This window comes from Filicampus tigris, chromosome 21 (assembly GCF_054856515.1).
Source record: "Filicampus tigris isolate MCC_2025a chromosome 21, RoL_Ftig_1.0, whole genome shotgun sequence".
NCBI classification, from domain to species: Eukaryota; Metazoa; Chordata; class Actinopteri; order Syngnathiformes; family Syngnathidae; genus Filicampus; species Filicampus tigris.
Window position 1 is genome coordinate 4,560,472 of NC_141237.1, and position 26,650 is coordinate 4,587,121.

At 38.0% G+C, this 26,650-nt stretch overlaps 1 protein-coding gene and 1 long non-coding RNA gene across 4 annotated transcripts in view; one reads left to right on the forward strand and one right to left on the reverse strand.

The window, feature by feature from the left end:
• Positions 1–26,650, forward strand: part of flt1 (fms related receptor tyrosine kinase 1) — a 40,207-nt gene that overhangs the window by 7,512 nt on the left and 6,045 nt on the right. For all 3 annotated transcript variants that reach the window (XM_086020166.1, XM_086020167.1, XM_086020168.1), the window contains exons 5-13: positions 588–753; positions 839–975; positions 1,624–1,795; positions 1,871–1,988; positions 2,091–2,260; positions 2,665–2,812; positions 25,024–25,147; positions 25,229–25,337; positions 26,100–26,417. In XM_086020166.1, the coding sequence (XP_085876292.1) occupies positions 588–753; positions 839–975; positions 1,624–1,795; positions 1,871–1,988; positions 2,091–2,260; positions 2,665–2,812; positions 25,024–25,147; positions 25,229–25,337; positions 26,100–26,417 (1,462 nt within the window). The remainder of the gene's footprint in view (positions 1–587; positions 754–838; positions 976–1,623; positions 1,796–1,870; positions 1,989–2,090; positions 2,261–2,664; positions 2,813–25,023; positions 25,148–25,228; positions 25,338–26,099; positions 26,418–26,650) is intronic.
• Positions 4,928–24,407, reverse strand: LOC147127270 (uncharacterized). The gene is made up of 5 exons (XR_015084134.1): positions 23,678–24,407; positions 22,763–22,894; positions 6,972–7,031; positions 6,156–6,231; positions 4,928–5,210 (listed from the first exon to the last, which is right to left on the reverse strand). It is a non-coding gene; the product is annotated as an uncharacterized LOC147127270 (long non-coding RNA).

A 26,650-nucleotide genomic window follows, 5' to 3' on the forward strand; every position in this document is an offset into this window, starting at 1 on the left:
GTAGTAACAGGATGCGAAGAGATGGACCCGCAGTCCCGTTTCCCATGCGGGCCACCCTCCTGCGTCCTCTTACCCACCTTGGCGGGCCCCGGCCCTTTAGGTAAGAGGGGCAAAGAGGGCGCCGCGAGGAGAACAAAAGCTCGGAAAAGGGTCACCTCGCTCCTACCTGCTCCCCCGAGAGAGGGCGGGAGGCTTTTCTCCGCGACGGGTAAACATTTCCTCGCCGCGGCCTCCCAACAACACGGCAAGAGTTACGCAAGGCGACCCTGACAAGAAGCCAGAAGCCGCTAGGATTCATCGGCATCTGCGTGGAGGAATGATAGCGTGACCGGAAATTGGAGTCCAAAAATACTGCGGGTCATTTGAAGGGAAACGCACACCCAAGTCACGGGGGGGGGGGGGGGGGGGCGCTATAAAAGTAAGCCCTCACTGTGAAGTGACGTTTTGGCCAATCGGAAGACAGGAGAGGCTCATTAGGGAAGAAAAATCTCATTTAAAAAAAAAAAATCGAAAGATTATCCTAGCGCTGTTTTTTTTTTTTTGTTTTTTTTTTTGTTTTAAAAAAATATGTTTTCTTCCTCCGGCAGTTCCCCAACCACAGCTTGAGCCCCGACCAGAGGAACATCGTGTGGAGCAGCAGGCGGGGCTTCACCATCCGCACTCCCACCTTCTACTACATCGGCCTCTTCTTCTGCAAGACCCTCGTCGACGGCGTGGAGCACAAGTCGCGCATTTACATTGTCCACCGGCCAGGTCTCCGCCAAAACCACCACCACCACCACGACGCCTTTTTGCTTTTATTCTGAAAAGTCACGTTTCTCCTCCTTCCCGCCTTTAGTGAGTAACATCCTGGACGTGTATCTGAACAGCAGCGGCCCGGTGCAGGCCTTGAAGGGAGAGAGGCTGGTGCTCAACTGCACCGCCACCGGAGAACTCAACACCCGGGTCAACATCTCGTGGGACTACCCTGGACAGGTAAACGGCGCCACCCCCCCCCACCCCCGCCCCCGGCATAAGGGAGGAGTTTGGGGCAAATTCCAGGACAGCAAAAAAAAAAATAAAAATAGCCCTGGAAACTTGCACCAATCGACACAAAATTGGGTGGACATGTCTATCGTAATAAGACGCACCAAAAAAGTCTCAAGAATCCATGGCTGAAATTGAACAGGAAGTCGGCCATTTTGGGCAAATTCCATTTTTACCAAATTAGCTCCCCGACGGCAGTTTCACCAATCCACATAAAATTTGGTGGACAGTTTTATCGAAATAGGACGTCAGCCGATTTGGGTTTTAGGACCAATTTTGAGGAAATTCTCAGGCAAGTAAGAGAAAAATTTGCCCCCGACAGCAGTTTGACCGGTTGTCATGAAACAGACACATGGAAAAAGTCTCAAGGATCGATGATGGAAATTGATCAGGAAGTCGGCAATGTTGATTTGGAAGGACGCTTTTTAGCAATCGGCAGTTTCGGCCACTGGCGTAAAATGTCGATCGTGACAGCGCTCCAAAAAACAAAATATTTTTTTTAAAAAGACTAGAACCCGAGCCGGAAAGTGAACAGGAAGTGCGCTATGACTCATTCGTTTTGGTGCAAGTCCAAGGCTGATTTGTGCTTCCGAATAGGCGAGCAACAGCGGCTCCACGTCCAAACGTCTGCTGAAGCACAGAACGCACATGTTGTTCTACAACATCCTGACCATCCCCAAGCTGCGGCGCTCCGACCGCGGCCTCTACACCTGCCGCGTCAGCAGCGGCAACAAAACCAAACAGCAGAAAGTCACCGTGAGCGTCTACGGTAAGCCGGCCGAGATGCGCCGCAGCTTTTCCGAGCGCCCCCTTGTTGGACACGCCTCCCGCCGTGTCCCCTCAGATCGGCCCTTCATCCGATTGAAGCCCAGACGGGGATCCGTCATGGAGGCCCAAGCGGGACAGAAGTCTTACCGGATTTCGCCCAAACTACGGGCGTTCCCGGCGCCCCAAGTCATCTGGTAAGACCTCGACGTTGACGAATTTTTTTTTTTTTTTTTTTTTTTTTTTTAAAAAGGAAAAAAAAAAAAAAAAAATGTTAAAAGTCCCGCGCGGTCCCGCAGGTTGAAGGACGGCAAGGTGGCGGCCGAGCAGTGCTCCCGCTACCACCTCGACGGCCACTCGCTGGTCATCCGCGACGTGGCGCAGGAGGACGCCGGCACATATACCGTGCGCGCCCGCGTCCAGGAGCACGGACTCTACCAGAACCTCACGCTAATACTCGTGGTCAACGGTGAGACGCTTACGATTAGCTTGTGGGTACTTAAGCCAGGTATAAAGTGGTGCGCCGACTCTGTTGCGATTTTGAGGGGGTGCGCGCGCCTTTCAAAGATTTGAAAGAGCCACTGTAAAAATATTCAAAAGGCTTTTGTTTTGACATAGCGTGCACAAGGAAGCGGGGGGTGCATCAAATCTGTCTCGGATGCTGAAGGGGGTGCGCGCCTTAATCGTTTAGAGAAAGTTGCTGTAAAGTATCCACAAGATTGGATTTTGAGGGTGAAAAAAGGAGAGATGTTTTGGGATGGTAAAGGGGGCGAGGGGGGGGGGCGGGGGTGCGCCGCTTAACCAGTCCTCAAAAGATGATCCAAAATGTTTGCGCCGACGGTGACGGTTTTGTGATGTGTCTGTATGTGGCAGTGAGTCCCCAAATCGGCGAGAAGGCCGCGTCGTCGCAGGACGCGGGGGCGGCGCCGCGGGGGAGCCGACAGTCGGTGCACTGCACGGCCCGCGGCGTCCCCGCACCGCACGTCCACTGGCTGTGGCACCCGTGTCCGCCCAAAGGCCTGTGAGTACGCGCGCACCAGCGCCAATTACGCCGCACGCGTTCAAAAAGGTGCCGTGGCCGTGATTCTCAACCAGTTTGACGCGGCACACCGTCTTGAGATTGTCAGGAAATTTTGCAATGTCAATTCATTTGACCCCCCCCCCCCCCCCAAAAAAAATGTAATCAATTAAATTATTTCTTTATGCCAACCACACATAGTAACAGGCAAAACGATCACATTTCCTTCCACTAGATGACAAAAGGTATCGTTTTGCTAAGTGGTGTGCCATGACATTTTTTTTTCCCCAATGTGAAATATGTGCCTTGGCTCAATAAAGGTTGAGAAACACTGTTCTATGGTTATCGTCACACCGACGCCATTTTGTCCCCCGTTTGGACTTAAATTGACAGACTTTTTTTTTTTTTTTTCAATCTCAATTTGACTTTTTCACTTTTAAAGTAAATTTTAAAGTAAACTGATTTTTAAGGCGTTACCCCCCCCCCCCCCCTCAATGATTTTGTGACTTTTACAGTGCTTCCTTTTCCTGACATTGTCACTTTTAAGGTGGATTTTTGACTTGGATTTCGTTGAATGTCGAAGATTTTGCGCGCGTGTGTGAGACATGGAGAGCACGTTTGTCCACTTTTCACGGGTTAGCCACATCTTCACACACACGATGCTGTAAGGTCGCAGTAAAAACAAAAGTGATCCCCTCTGCTGCTGCTGCTGCTGCGTGTGTGTGCGTGCATTGTGTGATTGTGTAAACAAGACATGTTTTGTCTATTTCAGCATGTGTCCAGACACCGTTTCCTTCTTGTAACCAGAACAGATGCCTTTGAGCGCCTTTCATGTGTGCGAATGTGTCAAAATTTCCATGCGTGTGTGCGCGTGCAACTTTTTCTCTCCCTCTTTCTGTCTCTACGCCCCCACCCCCCCCCCCTCCCGCCATCCACGTTTAACGCAAAGCGTGCATGTTTTTGTGTGCATGGTGCATTCACAGACACACAGCACATGTGAGACTTGAAAGGAAAGAGAGGGAAACGAGCGCGCGCGCACGCACGCACGCTCGAATCGAGGGCAGTTCCGTGCTCCCAGGCACCATTTGTTGCCGTCCAAATCAAACGTCGATGATTTAATGAATTTCCTGCGCAGGACGCAGGGTGAGAGGCCTGTTTATTATTGTGATTGCACACCACATCCTCCGATGCTTTTTCTTATATCTGACACACACACACACTTGGCAAGAACAGACAGAGTGGTTTCTCCGGGGTCAAAGACGTATTGTGTCGCTCGCGAGCGCGCCGCAGAGGTTAAGTGTTACCTGAGAGCGGGGGCGCCCGTGACATCATCGACGTACTCAAACTTTGACCCGCCGCTCCCCTTCTTTTTTTTTTTTTTTTTTCCCGCGAACGCCTCCGTCGGGGAGTTCCAGAAGCGTCGACTTGCAGGCAGTTAATTTTTCATATCATACCCCGCGGTGCCTATTTGTTTGTTATATTGTCTGCCCGCATGTGTTGCCCCGCCTTTTGTGCTCCAATACCCGTCGCAGGAAGGGCTATTAACGACCGCAAGGCCCATGCTAGTTTTTCGTTAGCCTGTCTATGGCCCTTTGCATTGTGAGTTAGCATCAAGCTGGTGGACGTTTTTTTTTTCGCCTGATGAGTAAATTGAAACAGGAAGTGCGACTACGTTTAAAAGATATGCTTATAAAGGCGTTCTTATTATTCACTTGGATAGTGTCGCAGATCATTGCAAATAGTGAGCCCGCAATACGTTTTTAATTTTGTAATACAGAAACACTTGTAGGGGCTTGCAAAATGGTGAGCCCACACTTGGTCCTTTGTGACATTAGTAAATAAAGAAATGAAAGTATTTAGCCAAATAGTAAAGCCCACCCTTGCAAATCACTACAGCTTTTTTTCAAAGTTATGAACTTTTTCCACAAACATTTTTATAATTGTACCTTTGCAGAAACTCTGTCGGGTCTCGCCAAATAGTGAGCCCACACATCAAAGATTAATCTGACGTTATTTTGAACTTTTTTTTGGGATGAGGCGTTTCTCGTGCTAACTTTTCAGAAAGACAGTTGCCAAATAGTGACCCCCCCACCCCACGCGGGCGTGTCACTATTGTGCAGCGTCTGTAAATGTCTTGCCTGTGTTTTTTTTTTTTTTTTTTTTTTTTTCCTTGTGCTTGCGTGCCGGATCCTGACTGGGCCCTCACTTGTTCTTCTCAGCCCGGCTGCAGCGCACGCTTGACGCCGAGCCGGAGGAGGCCCGGCGGGCGAAAGGGGCCGGGCCGGGCCCGGGAGCTTCTCTCTTTGGGGCCGGGGTCCCCGCTCGTAGCGGGGTCCGCCGCTCCGGCCATGGGAATTGCAGCGCTTCTTATCTGGCCCGGGCAGGAGGCGCGTTGGGCTTCCTGTGCGAAAATCAGAGCGCTTTTCCTCTCGTTGTTTGGCTTCCTCTCCCGACGCGAGACGCTTCCCAGCAGCGTGATTGTCCCCTTCGTCTTCAAACGTGGCACAGGGCTGCTTCCGAAAGACTTGATCTATTCTTGAGACGCACCCCCCCTCCCCCTCCCCCTCACACGCCACCACCACCACAACTCTTCTCCTGGCCCCCCATCACCAGTGCGCACACACACACACACACATAAGCTACTTAAAGTGAAAAAACGATGGCTATTTATTAGACTCGAAGGTGGAATTTCGGGATGAACCTAAAATGCTCGAGAACCTTTCCAGGTCAACTTAATTTAATCGTAAAAGTTTTTGAATGGCAAACAGGTGTCTCATACGTTACCCACTTAATTTGTTTTTTTTTTGGTTGCAATTATAATGAATGCCAATTGAACAAAATAGAAATGGAAAAAGATCATTTAAAGACTTTTTTTTTTTTTTAATACCCAGCACATGGTCGACATACGTAAAGGGGGGAAATCAACCCAAAGATATTTTTTTCAAGAATCTGTTCTATGCAAGCCCGCCAGTTGAAACAAGTCATTCTGATCAACATTGCGTTTGTGGAATAAGAGTTTAATCCACTTGTTTTTAGCCGTCTCTGGGGGGGGGGGGGGGGGGTGGCGGCCATTTTGTCATCTCCGGCGACTGAAAATGACATCACAACTGCTCACAATGACCAATCGCGGCTGACCTGTTTTCTGAAGCTGAGCCACGATTGGTCGGAAGTGACAAAATGGCCGCCCCCGAGGATGGCTAAAAACGGTTGCATTTGGCAGCTTAATTCATATTCCACAACCACAATAGTAATGAGAATGCCGTGTTTCAACTAGTGGGCCTCCTGGGAACATATTCTTGATAAAAAAAAAAAAAATGTTTTGGTGGATTTCTTCTTTAAAACACACCTTTAAAGAATTCCTTTTTCGCCAAGCGCGCTTGCTTCGAGCTTCGTTTATCCGTCCATCCCGGTTGAGGCGTGCTCTAAAGTGACATAAAAAACAAACAAGAATGATTCATTTATATATATATATATATATAAACACCAAAACGTTCACATAAACCTAAAAGTCTGCTAGCTGAATGCTAACATGTCATGTGAAACGCCATAGACGAGCTAACTCTTAACGTAGAGGTTTGGCGTTCCAACGTTTCGACAGGGCCAAGTTTGGCTCACGTGTCGGGGTTACAGTGCAATTTAGCTTCACCCCGAAATTCCCCACGAAAGCGGAATATTCCGATCTTTTTCCAAGTTAGTCTTCCTCCTCCTCCTGCCTGCCCCTTGTTGAGCTGGACTTGCAACACTGCTGAGCAGTGGAGCCCCCAGTGCGCAAAAGTGACCTGATACAAAAATTACACATATATATATATATATATATATATATAATGACAACTGCTTCAGTATTTATTTCCCCCATGCTATCCACTAGCCAACTCTATCAGAGCTGCTTTGCTTGTTTTTTTTTTATTTTTTTTTGTGTCCTAGAGTGGTACTATCGCGGGTGCGTGCCCCCCCCCCCCGTCCCCACCCAGAGTCCTGACCTGACACCCTGCCCCTCCCCCCCACACACACACACACACATCCACAAAAGCTGTGAGTTTTTACTGTTTGTTGTTGTTGTTTTTTTTTTTTTATCCTCCAGCAAGAAATCCAAATAAGAGAAGAGCAAAGTTTTACAGTTCTCTGTTGAAAAAAAAATCAAATAAAAAAAACTGACACCTACCATGTAGGAAGTCTGCCGAGAGAGTGTCAACGATGTCGCTATTGTAACAGCCCCAGTTGTCTGTGTGTTGGAAACAGCAATGAGTAATTTGTATGAAGGACGATCAGGGCCACACTCATTTTTTTTTAGAGAAAAGTCTGAATTTTACAGAAAGAAATATGTATATATGAATGTACAGTATGTATATATTTATAAGTATATATGTGTATGTACATATAGATATTGACATATATATATGCATACACGTACGTATATACGTATAAGCATACATATGTGTATACGCGTACGTATATGAAATATTTTTCATTTGTAATAGTGCCACTTTAGCTCTTTTGTTGCCCTCGTGTGGCCCCAATTGCCCTTCGTACACTTGACATGCAAGTGTCGCGTGTGTGTGAGCGTTTGTACGTGCATGTTTGCGTGCGCGTCTCCCAATGTGATCCGCCCACTGTATTAAAGATGTTCTATGAGTAATATATGAAGCTAATATTTAATAATTTTATACGACTAACTTACACCAAAAATGACAATGTTTGTATGACTCTGTTAATACATTTGTTTTGCAATTGTATCAGTTGTTGTTGTTGTTGTTGAATTGAATTAAACTTTGCTTGTATGTGCATTGTTGTTTTAAATGTCTACGTGGTTCTTTTGGGCTGTAGACAGGAAAAGTTAGAGGCAGTTAGTGAACACGCACACTGAGTGAGTGGCTGCGGAGTGATTGCGGTGCGCAGAGCTGGGCATTCGACTAAAATCCGCCTCTAATTTTAAACGGCCATCCGTTTATTGTCCGACTAACTTTCACTTCAATGTCAATGACGGATAGACGGGCCGGTCCGTCACATAGACGGAATGCCCGGCTCTGGTTGTGCGTCCACTCGTCTCTATGTGTGACTAACAAAGCTTCATTGCCGCATCTCACAACTTCTATTTCCATTTGGAGCAAGCGTACTGGAGTGTGTGTGTGTGTGTGTGGGTGTGTGTGTGTCACGCACAGGGTGGGACGCACACAATGTACACTACAAGAGGAAGAGTAATCAGGGGAAAAGACAGCTTTCTATACACTGTCGTTTGTTTTTTTTTGTTTGTTTTTTTTTCACAAAAAATGTTTTTCTATACACCGTTGTCTTTTTTCCCCAAAAAACGCCTTACTATACGCGGTTGTTTTTTTTTTTAAAAAAAGAACACCATACTATACCATGAAAAAAATCGAACATGTTTATTAGTTAGGCGTTTTTAGTGAAAAGAGACGATGATGTATAGTAAGGCGTATTTTTCAAGAAACGTGGTAAGGGTATACCCTTACCTTTTTTTCGAAAAAAAAAGTTGGTATATCCTTACCCAAGGCGGGGTTTTTTTCCGAAAAAGGAGGTAAGGGTATAGTAAGGCGTTTTTTTCCCAAAAAGTGGTAAGGGTTTAGTAAGGTGGGGGTTTTTTTCGAAAAAAGTGGATAGGCGTTGTTTTTCAAAAAAAGTGGTAAGTGTATAATAAGGCTTTTTTTTTTCAGAAAAAGTGGTAATGGTATAGTAAGGCGTTTTTTGTTTTTTTTTTCGAAAAAAAGTGGTAAGGATATAGTAAGGCGTTTTTTTCAAAAAAAGTGGTAATGGTATAGTAAGGCGTTTTTTTTTTTCAAAAAAGTGGTAATGGTATAGTAAGGCGTTTTTTTTTCAAAAAAGTGGTAAGGGTATAGTAAGACGTTTTTTTTTCAAAAAAGTGGTAAGGGTATAATAAGGCGTTTTTTTTTCAAAAAAGTGGTAATGGTATAGTAAGGCGTTTTTAAAAAAAAAAAGTGGTAATGGTATAGTAAGGCGTTTTTTTCCAAAAAAGTGGTAAGTGTATAATAAGGCGTTTTTTTTTTCAAAAAAGTGGTAAGGGTATAGTAAGGCGTTTTTAAAAAAAAAAGTGGTAATGGTATAGTAAGGCGTTTTTTTTTTTCAAAAAAGTGGTAAGGGTATAGTAAGGCGTTTTTTTTTTTCAAAAAAGTGGTAAGGGTATAGTAAGACGTTTTTTTAAAAAAAAGTGGTAATGGTATAGTGAGGCGTTTTTTTTTTTCAAAAAAGTGGTAAGGGTATAGTAAGACGTTTTTTTCAAAAAAAAGTGGTAAGGGTATAGTAAGGCGTTTTTTTTTTCAAAAAAGTGGTAAGGGTATAGTAAGGCGTTTTTTTCAAAAAAGTGGTAAGGGTATAGTAAGGCGTTTTTTTTCAAAAAAAAGTGGTAATGGTATAGTAAGGCGTTTTTTTTTTCAAAAAAGTGGTAAGGGTATAGTAAGACGTTTTTTTCAAAAAAAAGTGGTAAGGGTATAGTAAGGCGTTTTTTTTTTCAAAAAAGTGGTAAGGGTAAGACGTTTTTTAAAAAAAAAAGTGGTAATGGTATAGTAAGGCGTTTTTTTTTTCAAAAAAGTGGTAAGGGTATAGTAAGGCGTTTTTTTTTAAAAAAAAGTGGTAATGGTATAGTAAGGCGTTTTTTTTTCAAAAAAGTGGTAAGGGTATAGTAATGCGTTTTTTAAAAAAAAAAGTGGTAATGGTATAGTAAGGCGTTTTTTTTTCAAAAAAGTGGTAAGGGTATAGTAAGGCGTTTTTTTCAAAAAAGTGGTAAGGGTATAGTAAGGCGTTTTTTTTTTCAAAAAAGTGGTAAGGGTATAGTAAGACGTTTTTTTCAAAAAAAAGTGGTAAGGGTATAGTAAGGCGTTTTTTTTAAAAAAAAATGGTAAGTGTATAATAAGGCGTTTTTTTCGAAAAACGAGGTGGTATACCCTTACTAAGGCGTTTTTTTTTTTGTTTGGTTTTTTTTTTTTTTTTTTCGAAAAAAGTGGTAAGGGTATAGTAAGGCGTTTTTTTTTTTTCAAAAAAGTGGTAAGGGTATAGTAAGACGTTTTTTTCAAAAAAAAGTGGTCAGGGTATAGTAAGGCGTTTTTTTTTTCAAAAAAGTGGTAAGGGTATAGTAAGACGTTTTTTTCAAAAAAGTGGTAAGGGTATAGTAAGGCGTTTTTTTTAAAAAAAAAAGTGGTAATGGTATAGTAAGGCGTTTTTTTTTTCAAAAAAGTGGTAAGGGTATAGTAATGCGTTTTTTTTTTTAAAAAGTGGTAATGGTATAGTAAGGCGTTCTTTTTTTTCAAAAAAGTGGTAAGGGTATAGTAAGGCGTTTTTTTTTAAAAAAACGGTAAGTGTATAATAAAGCGTTTTTTCGAAAAACGAGGTGGTATACCCTTACTAAGAAGTTTTTTTTGTTTGTTTTTTTTTTTCGAAAAAAGTGGTAAGGGTATAGTAAGGCGTTTTTTTTCAAAAAAGTGGTAAGGGTATAGTAAGGCGTTTTTTTTCAAAAAAGTGGTAAGGGTATAGTAAGACGTTTTTTTTAAAAAAAAAGTGGTAAAGTATAGTAAGGCGTTTTTTTAAAAAAAGTGGTAAGGGTATAGTAAGGCGTTTTTTTTCAAAAAAGTGGTAAGGGTATAGTAAGACGTTTTTAAAAAAAAAAAGTGGTAATGGTATAGTAAGGCGTTTTTTTTTCAAAAAAGTGGTAAGGGTATAGTAAGGCGTTTTTTTCAAAAAAAATGGTAAGTGTATAATAAGGCGTTTTTTCAAAAAACGAGGTGGTATACCCTTACTAAGGCGTTTTTTTTTTGTTTGGTTTTTTTTTTTTTTTTTTTCGAAAAAAGTGTTAAGGGTATAGTAAGACGTTTTTTTTCAAAAAAAAGTGGTAAGGGTATAGTAAGACGTTTTTTTCAAAAAAAAGTGGTAAGGGTATAGTAAGGCGTTTTTTTTTTCAAAAAAGTGGTAAGGGTATAGTAAGGCGTTTTTTTTTCAAAAAAGTGGTAAGGGTATAGTAAGGCGTTTTTTTTTCAAAAAAGTGGTAAGGGTATAGTAAGACGTTTTTTTAAAAAAAAAGTGGTAATGGTATAGTAAGGCGTTTTTTTTCAAAAAAGTGGTAAGGGTATAGTAAGGCGTTTTTTTCAAAAAAAATGGTAAGTGTATAATAAGGCGTTTTTTTCGAAAAACGAGGTGGTATACCCTTACTAAGGCGTTTTTTTTTTGTTTGTTTTTTTTTTTTTTTTTTCGAAAAAAGTGGTAAGGGTATAGTAAGGCGTTTTTTTTCAAAAAAGTGGTAAGGGTATAGTAAGGCGTTTTTTTTTTCAAAAAAGTGGTAAGGGTATAGTAAGACGTTTTTTTCAAAAAAAAGTGGTAAGGGTATAGTAAGGCGTTTTTTTTTTCAAAAAAGTGGTAAGGGTATAGTAAGGCGTTTTTTTTTTCAAAAAAGTGGTAAGGGTATAGTAAGGCGTTTTTTTTTCAAAAAAGTGGTAAGGGTATAGTAAGACGTTTTTTTCAAAAAAAAGTGGTAATGGTATAGTAAGGCGTTTTTTTTCAAAAAAGTGGTAAGGGTATAGTAAGGCGTTTTTTTCAAAAAAAATGGTAAGTGTATAATAAGGCGTTTTTTTCGAAAAACGAGGTGGTATACCCTTACTAAGGCGTTTTTTTTGTTTGTTTTTTTTTTTTTTTTTTCGAAAAAAGTGGTAAGGGTATAGTAAGGCGTTTTTTTTCAAAAAAGTGGTAAGGGTATAGTAAGGCGTTTTTTTTTCAAAAAAGTGGTAAGGGTATAGTAAGGCGTTTTTTTTTTTCAAAAAAGTGGTAAGGGTATAGTAAGACGTTTTTTTCAAAAAAAAGTGGTAAGGGTATAGTAAGGCGTTTTTTTTTTTCAAAAAAGTGGTAAGGCGTTTTTTTTTTCAAAAAAGTGGTAAGGGTATAGTAAGGCGTTTTTTTTTCAAAAAAGTGGTAAGGGTATAGTAAGGCGTTTTTTTTCAAAAAAGTGGTAAGGGTATAGTAAGACGTTTTTTTCAAAAAAAAGTGGTAATGGTATAGTAAGGCGTTTTTTTTCAAAAAAGTGGTAAGGGTATAGTAAGGCGTTTTTTTCAAAAAAAATGGTAAGTGTATAATAAGGCGTTTTTTTCGAAAAACGAGGTGGTATACCCTTACTAAGGCGTTTTTTTTGTTTGTTTTTTTTTTTTTTTTTCGAAAAAAGTGGTAAGGGTATAGTAAGGCGTTTTTTTTCAAAAAAGTGGTAAGGGTATAGTAAGGCGTTTTTTTTTCAAAAAAGTGGTAAGGGTATAGTAAGGCGGTTTTTTTTTCAAAAAAGTGGTAAGGGTATAGTAAGACGTTTTTTTCAAAAAAAGTGGTAAGGGTATAGTAAGGCGGGTTTTTTTTCAAAAAAGTGGTAAGGGTATAGTAAGGCGGTTTTTTTTTCAAAAAAGTGGTAAGGGTATAGTAAGGCGTTTTTTTTTTTCAAAAAAGTGGTAAGGGTATAGTAAGACGTTTTTTTTCAAAAAAAAGTGGTAAGGTATAGTAAGGCGTTTTTTTCAAAAAAGTGGTAAGGGTATAGTAAGGCGTTTTTTTTTTTCAAAAAAGTGGTAAGGGTATAGTAAGACGTTTTTTTCAAAAAAGTGGTAAGGGTATAGTAAGGCGTTTTTCTTCAAAAAAAAGTGGTAATGGTATAGTAAGGCGTTTTTTTTTTCAAAAAAGTGGTAAGGGTATAGTAAGGCGTTTTTTTTAAAAAAAACGGTAAGTGTATAATAAAGCGTTTTTTCGAAAAACGAGGTGGTATATCCTTACTAAGAAGTTTTTTTTTTTGTTTTTTTTTTCGAAAAAAGTGGTAAGGGTATAGTAAGGCGTTTTTTTTCAAAAAAGTGGTAAGGGTATAGTAAGGCGTTTTTTTTTCAAAAAAGTGGTAAGGGTATAGTAAGGCGTTTTTTTTTCAAAAAAGTGGTAAGGGTATAGTAAGACATTTTTTTTCAAAAAAAAGTGGTAAGGTATAGTAAGGCGTTTTTTTCAAAAAAGTGGTAAGGGTATAGTAAGGCGTTTTTTTTTTTCAAAAAAGTGGTAAGGGTATAGTAAGACGTTTTTAAAAAAAAAAAGTGGTAAGGGTATAGTAAGGCGTTTTTTTTCTAAAAAGTGGTAAGGGTATAGTAAGACGTTTTTTTCAAAAAAAAGTGGTAAGGGTATAGTAAGGCGTTTTTTTTTTTTCAAAAAAGTGGTAAGGGTATAGTAAGGCGTTTTTTTTTTTCAAAAAAGTGGTAAGGGTATAGTAAGGCGTTTTTTTTTCAAAAAAGTGGTAAGGGTATAGTAAGACGTTTTTTTCAAAAAAAAGTGGTAATGGTATAGTAAGGCGTTTTTTTTCAAAAAAGTGGTAAGGGTATAGTAAGGCGTTTTTTTCAAAAAAAATGGTAAATGTATAATAAGGCGTTTTTTTCGAAAAACGAGGTGGTATACCCTTACTAAGGCGGTTTTTTTTTGTTTGGTTTTTTTTTTTTTTTTTCGAAAAAAGTGGTAAGGGTATAGTAAGGCGTTTTTTTTCAAAAAAGTGGTAAGGGTATAGTAAGGCGTTTTTTTTTCAAAAAAGTGGTAAGGGTATAGTAAGGCGTTTTTTTCGAAAAACGAGGTGGTATACCCTTACTAAGGCGTTTTTTTTTTTTGGTTTTTTTTTTTTTTTTTTCGAAAAAAGTGGTAAGGGTATAGTAAGGCGTTTTTTTTCAAAAAAGTGGTAAGGGTATAGTAAGGCGTTTTTTAAAAAAAAAATGGTAAGTGTATATAATAAGGCGTTTTTTTCGAAAAACGAGGTGCTATACCCTTACTAAGGCGTTTTTTTTTGTTTGTTTTTTTTTTTTTTTTTTTCGAAAAAAGTGGTAAGGGTATAGTAAGGCGTTTTTTTAAAAAAAAGTGGTAAGGGTATAGTAAGACGTTTTTTTCAAAAAAAAGTGGTAAGGGTATAGTAAGGCGTTTTTTTTTTCAAAAAAGTGGTAAGGCGTTTTTTTTTTCAAAAAAGTGGTAAGGGTATAGTAAGACGTTTTTTTCAAAAAAAAGTGGTAATGGTATAGTAAGGCGTTTTTTTTCAAAAAAGTGGTAAGGGTATAGTAAGGCGTTTTTTTTCAAAAAAAATGGTAAGTGTATAATAAGGCGTTTTTTTCGAAAAACGAGGTGGTATACCCTTACTAAGGCGTTTTTTTTGTTTGTTTTTTTTTTTTTTTTTTCGAAAAAAGTGGTAAGGGTATAGTAAGGCGTTTTTTTTCAAAAAAGTGGTAAGGGTATAGTAAGGCGTTTTTTTTTCAAAAAAGTGGTAAGGGTATAGTAAGGCGGTTTTTTTTTTCAAAAAAGTGGTAAGGGTATAGTAAGACGTTTTTTTCAAAAAAAAGTGGTAAGGGTATAGTAAGGCGTTTTTTTTTTCAAAAAAGTGGTAAGGCGTTTTTTTTTTCAAAAAAGTGGTAAGGGTATAGTAAGGCGTTTTTTTTTCAAAAAAGTGGTAAGGGTATAGTAAGGCGTTTTTTTTTCAAAAAAGTGGTAAGGGTATAGTAAGACATTTTTTTTCAAAAAAAAGTGGTAAGGTATAGTAAGGCGTTTTTTTCAAAAAAGTGGTAAGGGTATAGTAAGGCGTTTTTTTTTTTCAAAAAAGTGGTAAGGGTATAGTAAGACGTTTTTAAAAAAAAAAAGTGGTAAGGGTATAGTAAGGCGTTTTTTTTCTAAAAAGTGGTAAGGGTATAGTAAGACGTTTTTTTCAAAAAAAAGTGGTAAGGGTATAGTAAGGCGTTTTTTTTTTTCAAAAAAGTGGTAAGGGTATAGTAAGGCGTTTTTTTTTTTCAAAAAAGTGGTAAGGGTATAGTAAGGCGTTTTTTTTTCAAAAAAGTGGTAAGGGTATAGTAAGACGTTTTTTTCAAAAAAAAGTGGTAATGGTATAGTAAGGCGTTTTTTTTCAAAAAAGTGGTAAGGGTATAGTAAGGCGTTTTTTTCAAAAAAAATGGTAAATGTATAATAAGGCGTTTTTTTTCGAAAAACGAGGTGGTATACCCTTACTAAGGCGGTTTTTTTTTGTTTGGTTTTTTTTTTTTTTTTTTCGAAAAAAGTGGTAACGGTATAGTAAGGCGTTTTTTTTCAAAAAAGTGGTAAGGGTATAGTAAGGCGTTTTTTTTTCAAAAAAGTGGTAAGGGTATAGTAAGGCGTTTTTTTCGAAAAACGAGGTGGTATACCCTTACTAAGGCGTTTTTTTTTTGTTTGGTTTTTTTTTTTTTTTTTTTCGAAAAAAGTGGTAAGGGTATAGTAAGGCGTTTTTTTTCAAAAAAGTGGTAAGGGTATAGTAAGGCGTTTTTTAAAAAAAAAATGGTAAGTGTATATAATAAGGCGTTTTTTTCGAAAAACGAGGTGCTATACCCTTACTAAGGCGTTTTTTTTTGTTTGTTTTTTTTTTTTTTTTTTCGAAAAAAGTGGTAAGGGTATAGTAAGGCGTTTTTTTAAAAAAAAGTGGTAAGGGTATAGTAAGACGTTTTTTTCAAAAAAAAGTGGTAAGGGTATAGTAAGGCGTTTTTTTTTTCAAAAAAGTGGTAAGGCGTTTTTTTTTTCAAAAAAGTGGTAAGGGTATAGTAAGACGTTTTTTTCAAAAAAAAGTGGTAATGGTATAGTAAGGCGTTTTTTTTCAAAAAAGTGGTAAGGGTATAGTAAGGCGTTTTTTTCAAAAAAAATGGTAAGTGTATAATAAGGCGTTTTTTTCGAAAAACGAGGTGGTATACCCTTACTAAGGCGTTTTTTTTGTTTGTTTTTTTTTTTTTTTTTTTCGAAAAAAGTGGTAAGGGTATAGTAAGGCGTTTTTTTTTCAAAAAAGTGGTAAGGGTATAGTAAGGCGTTTTTTTTTCAAAAAAGTGGTAAGGGTATAGTAAGGCGGTTTTTTTTTTCAAAAAAGTGGTAAGGGTATAGTAAGACGTTTTTTTCAAAAAAAAGTGGTAAGGGTATAGTAAGGCGTTTTTTTTTTTCAAAAAAGTGGTAAGGCGTTTTTTTTTTCAAAAAAGTGGTAAGGGTATAGTAAGGCGTTTTTTTTTCAAAAAAGTGGTAAGGGTATAGTAAGGCGTTTTTTTTTCAAAAAAGTGGTAAGGGTATAGTAAGACATTTTTTTTCAAAAAAAAGTGGTAAGGTATAGTAAGGCGTTTTTTTCAAAAAAGTGGTAAGGGTATAGTAAGGCGTTTTTTTTTTTCAAAAAAGTGGTAAGGGTATAGTAAGACGTTTTTAAAAAAAAAAAGTGGTAAGGGTATAGTAAGGCGTTTTTTTTCTAAAAAGTGGTAAGGGTATAGTAAGACGTTTTTTTCAAAAAAAAGTGGTAAGGGTATAGTAAGGCGTTTTTTTTTTTCAAAAAAGTGGTAAGGGTATAGTAAGACGTTTTTTTTCAAAAAAGTGGTAAGGGTATAGTAAGGCGTTTTTTTTTCAAAAAAGTGGTAAGGGTATAGTAAGGCGGTTTTTTTTTTCAAAAAAGTGGTAAGGGTATAGTAAGACGTTTTTTTCAAAAAAAAGTGGTAAGGGTATAGTAAGGCGTTTTTTTTTTCAAAAAAGTGGTAAGGCGTTTTTTTTTTCAAAAAAGTGGTAAGGGTATAGTAAGGCGTTTTTTTTTCAAAAAAGTGGTAAGGGTATAGTAAGACGTTTTTTTAAAAAAAAAGTGGTAATGGTATAGTAAGGCGTTTTTTTTCAAAAAAGTGGTAAGGGTATAGTAAGGCGTTTTTTTAAAAAAAAATGGTAAGTGTATAATAAGGCGTTTTTTTCGAAAAACGAGGTGGTATACCCTTACTAAGGCGTTTTTTTTTGTTTGTTTTTTTTTTTTTTTTTCGAAAAAAGTGGTAAGGGTATAGTAAGGCGTTTTTTTTCAAAAAAGTGGTAAGGGTATAGTAAGGCGTTTTTTTTTCAAAAAAGTGGTAAGGGTATAGTAAGGCGGTTTTTTTTTCAAAAAAGTGGTAAGGGTATAGTAAGACGTTTTTTTCAAAAAAAGTGGTAAGGGTATATAGTAAGGCGGGTTTTTTTTCAAAAAAGTGGTAAGGGTATAGTAAGGCGTTTTTTTTTTCAAAAAAGTGGTAAGGGTATAGTAAGGCGTTTTTTTTTTCAAAAAAGTGGTAAGGGTATAGTAAGACGTTTTTTTTCAAAAAAAAGTGGTAAGGTATAGTAAGGCGTTTTTTTCAAAAAAGTGGTAAGGGTATAGTAAGGCGTTTTTTTTTTTCAAAAAAGTGGTAAGGGTATAGTAAGACGTTTTTTTCAAAAAAGTGGTAAGGGTATAGTAAGGCGTTTTTTTTCAAAAAAAAGTGGTAATGGTATAGTAAGGCGTTTTTTTTTTCAAAAAAGTGGTAAGGGTATAGTAAGGCGTTTTTTTTAAAAAAAACGGTAAGTGTATAATAAAGCGTTTTTTCGAAAAACGAGGTGGTATATCCTTACTAAGAAGTTTTTTTTTTTGTTTTTTTTTTCGAAAAAAGTGGTAAGGGTATAGTAAGGCGTTTTTTTTCAAAAAAGTGGTAAGGGTATAGTAAGGCGTTTTTTTTTCAAAAAAGTGGTAAGGGTATAGTAAGGCGTTTTTTTTTCAAAAAAGTGGTAAGGGTATAGTAAGACATTTTTTTTCAAAAAAAAGTGGTAAGGTATAGTAAGGCGTTTTTTTCAAAAAAGTGGTAAGGGTATAGTAAGGCGTTTTTTTTTTTCAAAAAAGTGGTAAGGGTATAGTAAGACGTTTTTAAAAAAAAAAAGTGGTAAGGGTATAGTAAGGCGTTTTTTTTCTAAAAAGTGGTAAGGGTATAGTAAGACGTTTTTTTCAAAAAAAAGTGGTAAGGGTATAGTAAGGCGTTTTTTTTTTCAAAAAAGTGGTAAGGGTATAGTAAGGCGTTTTTTTTTTTCAAAAAAGTGGTAAGGGTATAGTAAGGCGTTTTTTTTTTCAAAAAAGTGGTAAGGGTATAGTAAGACGTTTTTTTCAAAAAAAAGTGGTAATGGTATAGTAAGGCGTTTTTTTTCAAAAAAGTGGTAAGGGTATAGTAAGGCGTTTTTTTCAAAAAAAATGGTAAATGTATAATAAGGCGTTTTTTTCGAAAAACGAGGTGGTATACCCTTACTAAGGCGTTTTTTTTTTGTTTGGTTTTTTTTTTTTTTTTTTCGAAAAAAGTGGTAAGGGTATAGTAAGGCGTTTTTTTTCAAAAAAGTGGTAAGGGTATAGTAAGGCGTTTTTTTTTCAAAAAAGTGGTAAGGGTATAGTAAGGCGTTTTTTTCGAAAAACGAGGTGGTATACCCTTACTAAGGCGTTTTTTTTTTGTTTGGTTTTTTTTTTTTTTTTTTCGAAAAAAGTGGTAAGGGTATAGTAAGGCGTTTTTTTTCAAAAAAGTGGTAAGGGTATAGTAAGGCGTTTTTTAAAAAAAAAATGGTAAGTGTATATAATAAGGCGTTTTTTTCGAAAAACGAGGTGCTATACCCTTACTAAGGCGTTTTTTTTTGTTTGTTTTTTTTTTTTTTTTTTTCGAAAAAAGTGGTAAGGGTATAGTAAGGCGTTTTTTAAAAAAAAAGTGGTAAGGGTATAGTAAGGCGTTTTTTTTTCAAAAAAGTGGTAAGGGTATAGTAAGGCGGTTTTTTTTTCAAAAAAGTGGTAAGGGTATAGTAAGACGTTTTTTTCAAAAAAAGTGGTAAGGGTATAGTAAGGCGGGTTTTTTTTCAAAAAAGTGGTAAGGGTATAGTAAGGCGTTTTTTTTTTTCAAAAAAGTGGTAAGGGTATAGTAAGACGTTTTTTTCAAAAAAGTGGTAAGGGTATAGTAAGGCGTTTTTTTCAAAAAAAATGGTAAGTGTATAATAAGGCGTTTTTTTCGAAAAACGAGGTGGTATACCCTTACTAAGGCGTTTTTTTTTTGTTTGTTTTTTTTTTTTTTTTTTTTCGAAAAAAGTGGTAAGGGTATAGTAAGGCGTTTTTTTTTTTTCAAAAAAGTGGTAAGGGTATAGTAAGACGTTTTTTTCAAAAAAAAGTGGTAAGGGTATAGTAAGGCGTTTTTTTTTTCAAAAAAGTGGTAAGGGTATAGTAAGACGTTTTTTTCAAAAAAGTGGTAAGGGTATAGTAATGCGTTTTTTTTTAAAAAAAGTGGTAATGGTATAGTAAGGCGTTCTTTTTTTTCAAAAAAGTGGTAAGGGTATAGTAAGGCGTTTTTTTTAAAAAAAACGGTAAGTGTATAATAAAGCGTTTTTTCGAAAAACGAGGTGGTATACCCTTACTAAGAAGTTTTTTTTGTTTGTTTTTTTTTTTCGAAAAAAGTGGTAAGTGTATAGTAAGGCGTTTTTTTTCAAAAAAGTGGTAAGGGTATAGTAAGACGTTTTTTTTCAAAAAAAAGTGGTAAGGTATAGTAAGGCGTTTTTTTCAAAAAAGTGGTAAGGGTATAGTAAGGCGTTTTTTTCAAAAAAGTGGTAAGGGTATAGTAAGGCGTTTTTAAAAAAAAAAAGTGGTAATGGTATAGTAAGGCGTTTTTTTTTCAAAAAAGTGGTAAGGGTATAGTAAGGCGTTTTTTTCAAAAAAAATGGTAAGTGTATAATAAGGCGTTTTTTTTTTGTTTGGTTTTTTTTTTTTTTTTTTCGAAAAAAGTGTTAAGGGTATAGTAAGACGTTTTTTTTTCAAAAAAAAGTGGTAAGGGTATAGTAAGACGTTTTTTTCAAAAAAAAGTGGTAAGGGTATAGTAAGGCGTTTTTTTTTTTCAAAAAAGTGGTAAGGGTATAGTAAGGCGTTTTTTTTTTTCAAAAAAGTGGTAAGGGTATAGTAAGGCGTTTTTTTTTCAAAAAAGTGGTAAGGGTATAGTAAGACGTTTTTTTCAAAAAAAAGTGGTAATGGTATAGTAAGGCGTTTTTTTTCAAAAAAGTGGTAAGGGTATAGTAAGGCGTTTTTTTCAAAAAAAATGGTAAATGTATAATAAGGCGTTTTTTTCGAAAAAGTGGTAAGGGTATAGTAAGACGTTTTTTTCAAAAAAAAGTGGTAAGGGTATAGTAAGGCGGTTTTTTTTTCAAAAAAGTGGTAAGGGTATAGTAAGGCGTTTTTTTTTTTCAAAAAAGTGGTAAGGGTATAGTAAGGCGTTTTTTTTTTTCAAAAAAGTGGTAAGGGTATAGTAAGGCGTTTTTTTTTAAAAAAATGGTAAGTGTATAATAAAGCGTTTTTTCGAAAAACGAGGTGGTATACCCTTACTAAGAAGTTTTTTTTGTTTTTGTTTTTTTTTCGAAAAAAGTGGTAAGGGTATAGTAAGGCGTTTTTTTTCAAAAAAGTGGTAAGGGTATAGTAAGGCGTTTTTTTTCAAAAAAAAGTGGTAAGGTATAGTAAGGCGTTTTTTTCAAAAAAGTGGTAAGGGTATAGTAAGGCGGTTTTTTTTTCAAAAAAGTGGTAAGGGTATAGTAAGACGTTTTTTTCAAAAAAAAGTGGTAATGGTATAGTAAGACGTTTTTTTTCAAAAAAAAAGTGGTAAGGGTGGCGTTTTTTTCAAAAAAAATGGTAAGTGTATAATAAGGCGTTTTTTTTCGAAAAACGAGGTGGTATACCCTTACTAAGGCGTTTTTTGTTTGTTTGTTTGGTTTTTTTTTTTTTTTCGAAAAAAGTGGTAAGGGTATAGTAAGGCGTTTTTTTTTTCAAAATAGTAAGACGTTTTTTTCAAAAAAAAGTGGTAAGGGTATAGTAAGGCGTTTTTTTTTTCAAAAAAGTGGTAATGGTATAGTAAGGCGTTTTTTTTTTCAAAAAAGTGGTAAGGGTATAGTAATGCGTTTTTTTTTTAAAAAAGTGGTAATGGTATAGTAAGGCGTTTTTTTTTTCAAAAAAGTGGTAAGGGTATAGTAAGGCGTTTTTTTCAAAAAAATGGTAAGTGTATAATAAAGCGTTTTTTTCGAAAAACGAGGTGGTATACCCTTACTAAGGCGTTTTTTGTTTGTTTTTTTGTTTTGTTTTTTTTTTCGAAAAATGTGGTAAGGGTATAGTAAGGCGTTTTTTTTTCAAAATAGTAAGACGTTTTTTTCAAAAAAAAGTGGTAAGGGTATAGTAAGGCGTTTTTTTTTTCAAAAAAGTGGTAATGGTATAGTAAGGCGTTTTTTTTTTTCAAAAAAGTGGTAAGGGTATAGTAATGCGTTTTTTTTTTAAAAAAGTGGTAATGGTATAGTAAGGCGTTTTTTTTTTCAAAAAAGTGGTAAGGGTATATATAGTAAGGCGTTTTTCCCAAAAAAAAATGGTAAGTGTATAATAAAGCGTTTTTTTCGAAAAACGAGGTGGTATACCCTTACTAAGAAGTTTTTTTTTTGTTTGTTTTTTCAAAAAAGTGGTAAGGGTATAGTCAGGCGTTTTTTTTTTCAAAAAAGTGGTAAGGGTATAGTAAGACGTTTTTTTCAAAAAAGTGGTAAGGGTATATAGTAAGGCGTTTTTTTTTTCAAAAAAGTGGTAAGGGTATAGTAAGGCGTTTTTTTTAAAAAAAAAGTGGTAATGGTATAGTAAGGCGTTTTGTTTTTTTTTTTAAAAAGTGGTAAGGGGATAGTAAGGCGTTTTTTTTTTTTAAATGGTAAGTGTTTAATAAGGCGTTTTTTTCGAAAAACAAGTAGGTATACCCTTACTAAGGCGTTTTTTTTTTTTTTTGTTTGTTTTCGAAAAAAGTGGTAAGGGTATAGTAAGGCGTTTTTTTTCAAAAAAAGTGGTAATGGTATTGTAAGGCGTTTTTTTTTTTTTTTTTTTTTTTCAAAAAAGTGGTAATGGTATAATAAGGCGGGTTTTTTTCCAAAAAAGTGGTAAGTGTATAATAAGGCGGTTTTTTTTCCAAAAAGTGGTAGGGGTATAGTAAGGCGTTTTTAAAAAAAAAAAGTGGTAATGGTATAGTAAGGCGTTTTTTTTTTTTTCAAAAAAGTGGTATGGGTATAGTAAGACGTTTTTTTTTAAAAAAAGTGGTAATGGTATAGTAAGGCGGTTTTTTTTTCAAAAAAGTGGTAAGGGTATAGTAAGACGTTTTTTTCAAAAAAGTGGTAAGGGTATAGTAAGGCGTTTTTTTCAAAAAAAGTGGTAATGGTATATATAGTAAGGCGTTTTCTTTTTTTTTTTCAAAAAAGTGGTAAGGGTATAGTAAGACGTTTTTTTCAAAAAAAGTGATGTGTATAATAAGGCGGGTTTTTTTTCAAAAAAGTGGTAAGGGTATAGTAAGACGTTTTTTTCAAAAAAGTGGTAAGTGTATAATAAGGCGGGTTTTTTTTTTTCAAAAAAGTGGTAAGGGTATAGTAAGGCGTTTTTTAAAAAAAAAAGTGGTAAGGGTATATAGTAAGGCGTTTTTTTCTAAAAAAGTGGTAATGGTATAGTAAGGTGTTTTTTTTCCAAAAAAGTGGTAGGGGTATATATAGTAAGGCGTTTTTTTTAAAAAGTGGTAAGGGTATAGTAAGGCGTTTTTCTCGAAAAAAGTGGTAAGGGTATGGTATAGTAAGGCGTTTTTTTTTTCGAAAAAAGTGGTAAATGTATAGTAAGGCGTTTTTTTCTAAAAAAAAAAATAAAAAAAGGGGTAATGGTATAGAAGGTGTTTTTGGTTTTTTTGGGTTTTTTTTTTTTTTTTCAAAAAAGTGGTAAGGGTATAGTAAGGCGTTTTTTTCAAATGAATATTTGCCATATATCTTCAATGGCAAATAACGCCTAACTACATGGTTCTTTTTTTCACAAAAAACGCCTTACTATACAATTTTTTTTTTAATTCCTTATTATACCCTTACCACTTTTTTACAAAAAAAAAGCCTTACTTTAAACCCTTACCATTTTTTTGAAAAAAAAAAAACACTATTTTGTAGGTGGCGAAAATGTCAGGTTTTCAAGGGTGGCCCCAAAGACGACCGTTGATTTTAGAGAGATGTCTCACGAGGGGCTTCAGGCTTTAATGGGTTAAAATACAGATACATACAGTTGATGGATGGACTGATGGATGACAAAGAGATACATAGAAAGAGAGTAGATGAATAAAATGAATGAAACCATGTGAGTGAATGGTGTAGTGGTACACTCGCCTTCCTGTACAGGCAGCATGGTATCGATTTCTGCTTGGTGACGGTGTAGCTTGTCGCTGGCGACCAGTTCAGGGTGTAGTCCACGTTTCGCCTGAAGTCAGCTGGGATAGGGTCCAGCAACCTCCCACGACCCTGTACAGAACAAGCGGTGTCGAAAATTACATGAGTCATGACATGTTGAATGAATGAATGAGTGAATGAATGACGGATACATCGATGACAGGTGACTGGAAACAAGGATGATGAATTGAGGGATGGCAGAAAGATCAATGGCTGAAAAATGAATGAACAATGACAATACATTTATGGGTGGATGTGAACGATGGATGAATGGGTGACGTGCATGTATGAAGGAAAAGAAATGTGACTGTAAATGTATTGCATAGGCATAAGTCATGTAAAGAATGGCAGGAAGTGGTTGACGACAACACACATCCTTACAACAACTACAAAGTAACAGTTTATAGATATTTTCAATATTAATGCTTCAAAGAATAAATCAATCACAATCATTTACTCAGCGGTGACAAATCAATAAATGTACATTGAATACATGGGTATATTTTTGAATAAAGGCATGGCCACAAAGATACAACATACAAGAGCGTGCAATAAAATTGTTGTTGTTGTTGTTGTTGTCTGTGGCTTTGCGCATTATGCGACATAATTTCGCCTCAAGTAAGCGTGGAGATTGCGAGCGTGTAGCCAGGTTTCCGTGATTAATAAATGCAACAGTCCCAAACATAGCTGTTTCCCGCTGGTTGCAGTTCCAGATCACCCATTTTGTGTGTCATAGATCTGGTGTTGGACAGGTTGAGACGCTCGACAGCAAAGGTGGACGTTGCTATTCATTAGCGTAACTTATCTTAGCTTAGCATTAGCATAGCCCGACTCGAAAGCCCCACTTTTGTTTACCTTCTTCCGCTGCTTGCGACGCCTGCCAGACACAACAAAAATCCATGAAGATCCTGCTGGTCGCGCTGTCTTGTCTTCGATGTTGAAAATTCGGTGAAAACTTGCGAGGACTAGTTAGTGTACTGTAATCCAAATTCAATTAAGGACACGTAATTACATTACCCAGGTGCGAAGGTACAAGTAGAAACGAGGCGGCTGCCTGGAGCTGCCACCCCCAAGGCGGGACCACGATCTTCGGGCCGAATGACGGCTGCAGATCTCATTGCTCAATGGGACCTAGACACCAGCACGTGGGCTCGACGACATTTTTTAACCCCAAGCTTCAATATCCATCCATCCATTATCGATACCGCTTATCCTCACAAGGGTCGCGTGGCGTGCTGGAGCCTATCGCAGCTGTCTTCGGGCAGTGGGCGGGGGACACGCTGAATCGTTTGCCAGCCAATCGCAGGGCACACAGACACAAACAAACAATCACACTTAGGAGCAATTTAGAGTGTTCAATTAACCTGCTGTGCATGTTTTTGGAATGTGGGAAGAAACCGGAGTACCCGGAAAAAAACCCACGCAGGCATGGGGGGAACTTGCCAATTCTACACAGGGAGGCCGGAGCTGGGATCGAACCCACGACTCCTTAACTGTGAGGCGGACGTGCTAACCAGTCGACCACCCGCTTCAATATTTATAATACAAAAAATTGAGTCGAGGAGACTTCGGCTAATTGTATGTGTACAAGCTATATTATTTTCAGTCGCCACAGCGGCCCAAATTGGGCAATGTGCTGCATCTTCGCGCCTTTGCACACCTCCCTGATGTGAGGGGTGCTAAGAGGGGGCTTTCGACGGCACACCACCAGCTGAAAAAAAAAGCTTATTTTAACAATATAAGTGTTATATTGTTTGTATAAGCATTTTTAACATTGAAGAATGACGTTATATTATAACGTCTTGAATAGGAATTAAATCAACACAAAGAAAAAAGTGTTTTATCATGTTTCGTATTGATACTCAGTGTGAAACATGGGCCTGTTTGGACAAACATGCATCACTTATTCGCTTGTCTCTAAACAAAGACAATTAGCTACCTGCTGCTGCTGCTGCTGCTACCTACTGGTATGGAAGAGTACTACAATGTCGTAACTACATGATTACACTGCCAGGTGCTAGACCGGCACACAAATTAGATACAAATTAGATCATTTCCCACGGCACACCTGACAATATCTCGCAGCACACTAGTGTGCCACGGCACAGTGTTTGAAAAACACTGCTCTGGTCTATACTATGTATGTATGTACAGCTGCCAAATTGTGTCAACACAGCTGAGCGTCCTCCTCCTCACTGAAGGTGCGCTGCTCTGACATCCTCCTCCGTGTGGATCCCCGTGAGCGAAGGGCTCCCCGCTACGTCCACACACAACCACATCCTGAGTGTGACCCACAGACAGGAAGTTCTTCAGGGGAAGACCAAGGTGGAACATGACACGCCGGCGTGATAACATATGTTAATGTAGTCGCATAATGAATGCGCCCGTGTGTGTGTTGTCCGTTAGACGGTGGGTGTTGTGACAGTGGCCCGGGCTCTGGTGTCAGGTGTTTTCCGTTGCGTGGCCTCCAACGCTGTGGGACTGGACCACCTTGACATCAACTTCTACGTCACAGGTGACCGCACCAACAAATAACAAAATCAAAAAATAAGGTAATGACAAACCATAAAATCACAGGCATGTTTGCCTGGTCACTCGTTGCTAGGCAGAAAGACATCCTCTGAATTTGACCCCAAAGCATCCCCATGCGCATTTGGATGAACTCTGTATTCAATATAAATTGAGTGTCTTATGAAGGGTTGGGATCCTCGTGTTGTCCTTCAGTGCGTGATATGAGGTCAACGTAATTCCACTGCTTGTGTGTGTGAGAGCGAAACAGGAACCCGTGGGCTCTTATCATTCCACTTCCCCCGTCTCCTCGTCCCCCCGTCCCGCACGGCGCACTTCCTTGGACTGGCAGCTCGGCTTTATTTCGGGAGGCCTCGGGGTGTTCGGGAAAGATAAACACAATCCGCCATCAGGAAGCTCTCGAGCCGTTTCCACGGGAAGTTTCAAAGGGCTAAAGTAAATAGAAAGAGCTTTTCTCGCAGTCTTCGCGCTGGCCACAATGGCCGTGGCGACATCAAAAGGTGGTCCAAAATGGCAGCGAGCTCGCCAGCTTTACTAGGACATGTCACTATGACGTCACGTCACGAGCTTTCTCCACCACTTGTAAACAAACCCTTCTTTTGGGGTTAATGGCACAGAAATGCTCTCTTGACGCTGAAATGGATAGCGTACCGTATAGCTGAAGTTAGCTAGCAGGCTAGCCCAGCCCGCATAGCATAGCAACATGTAGCAGACTTTAAAAATCACCTGTCCGCACGTCTCTCGTCAGACGTTCCAGGAGGCTTCGCCGTGAGTCAGGATGAAGACCCCAGAGAAGGCGGAGACCTGCACCTCACCTGCAGCGCCAACAAGCACCTGTACGCCAGCCTGTCGTGGCGCCGCCTCCACCCGGCCGGCGGCGGCGGGGGCGCAGACTGGGGCGGGGGCACCCCGCTGCGCGGCCGCTCATCCACGGGGGAGTTCTCGCGCTCTCTGCGCTTGTCGCTGAGCAACCTGAGCGTCCAGGACTCGGGCGCTTACGTGTGCGCCGCCCGCCGCCGCCTGACTGGGCAGGAGGCCCACCTGGTGGCGCGGGTGCGGGTCTCAGGTGAGCCAATTTAGCATTCGTTTTTTACGTCACTTAGGCTGACGCCACATTTTGGTAAATCTCCCGACGGTTTCTACCTCGGAGTGCTGTAATTATCCCATGAGCTGTACCTTGAGGAGCCAAAATGGCCGCCTTAGCACGGCCTTATTTCTGGACATCCTGATGTCTTTGTGCATGTGTGTCGCAAACAAACAAACAGCCACTCTCACGGAGTCGGGGCTGTTTGGGAATCG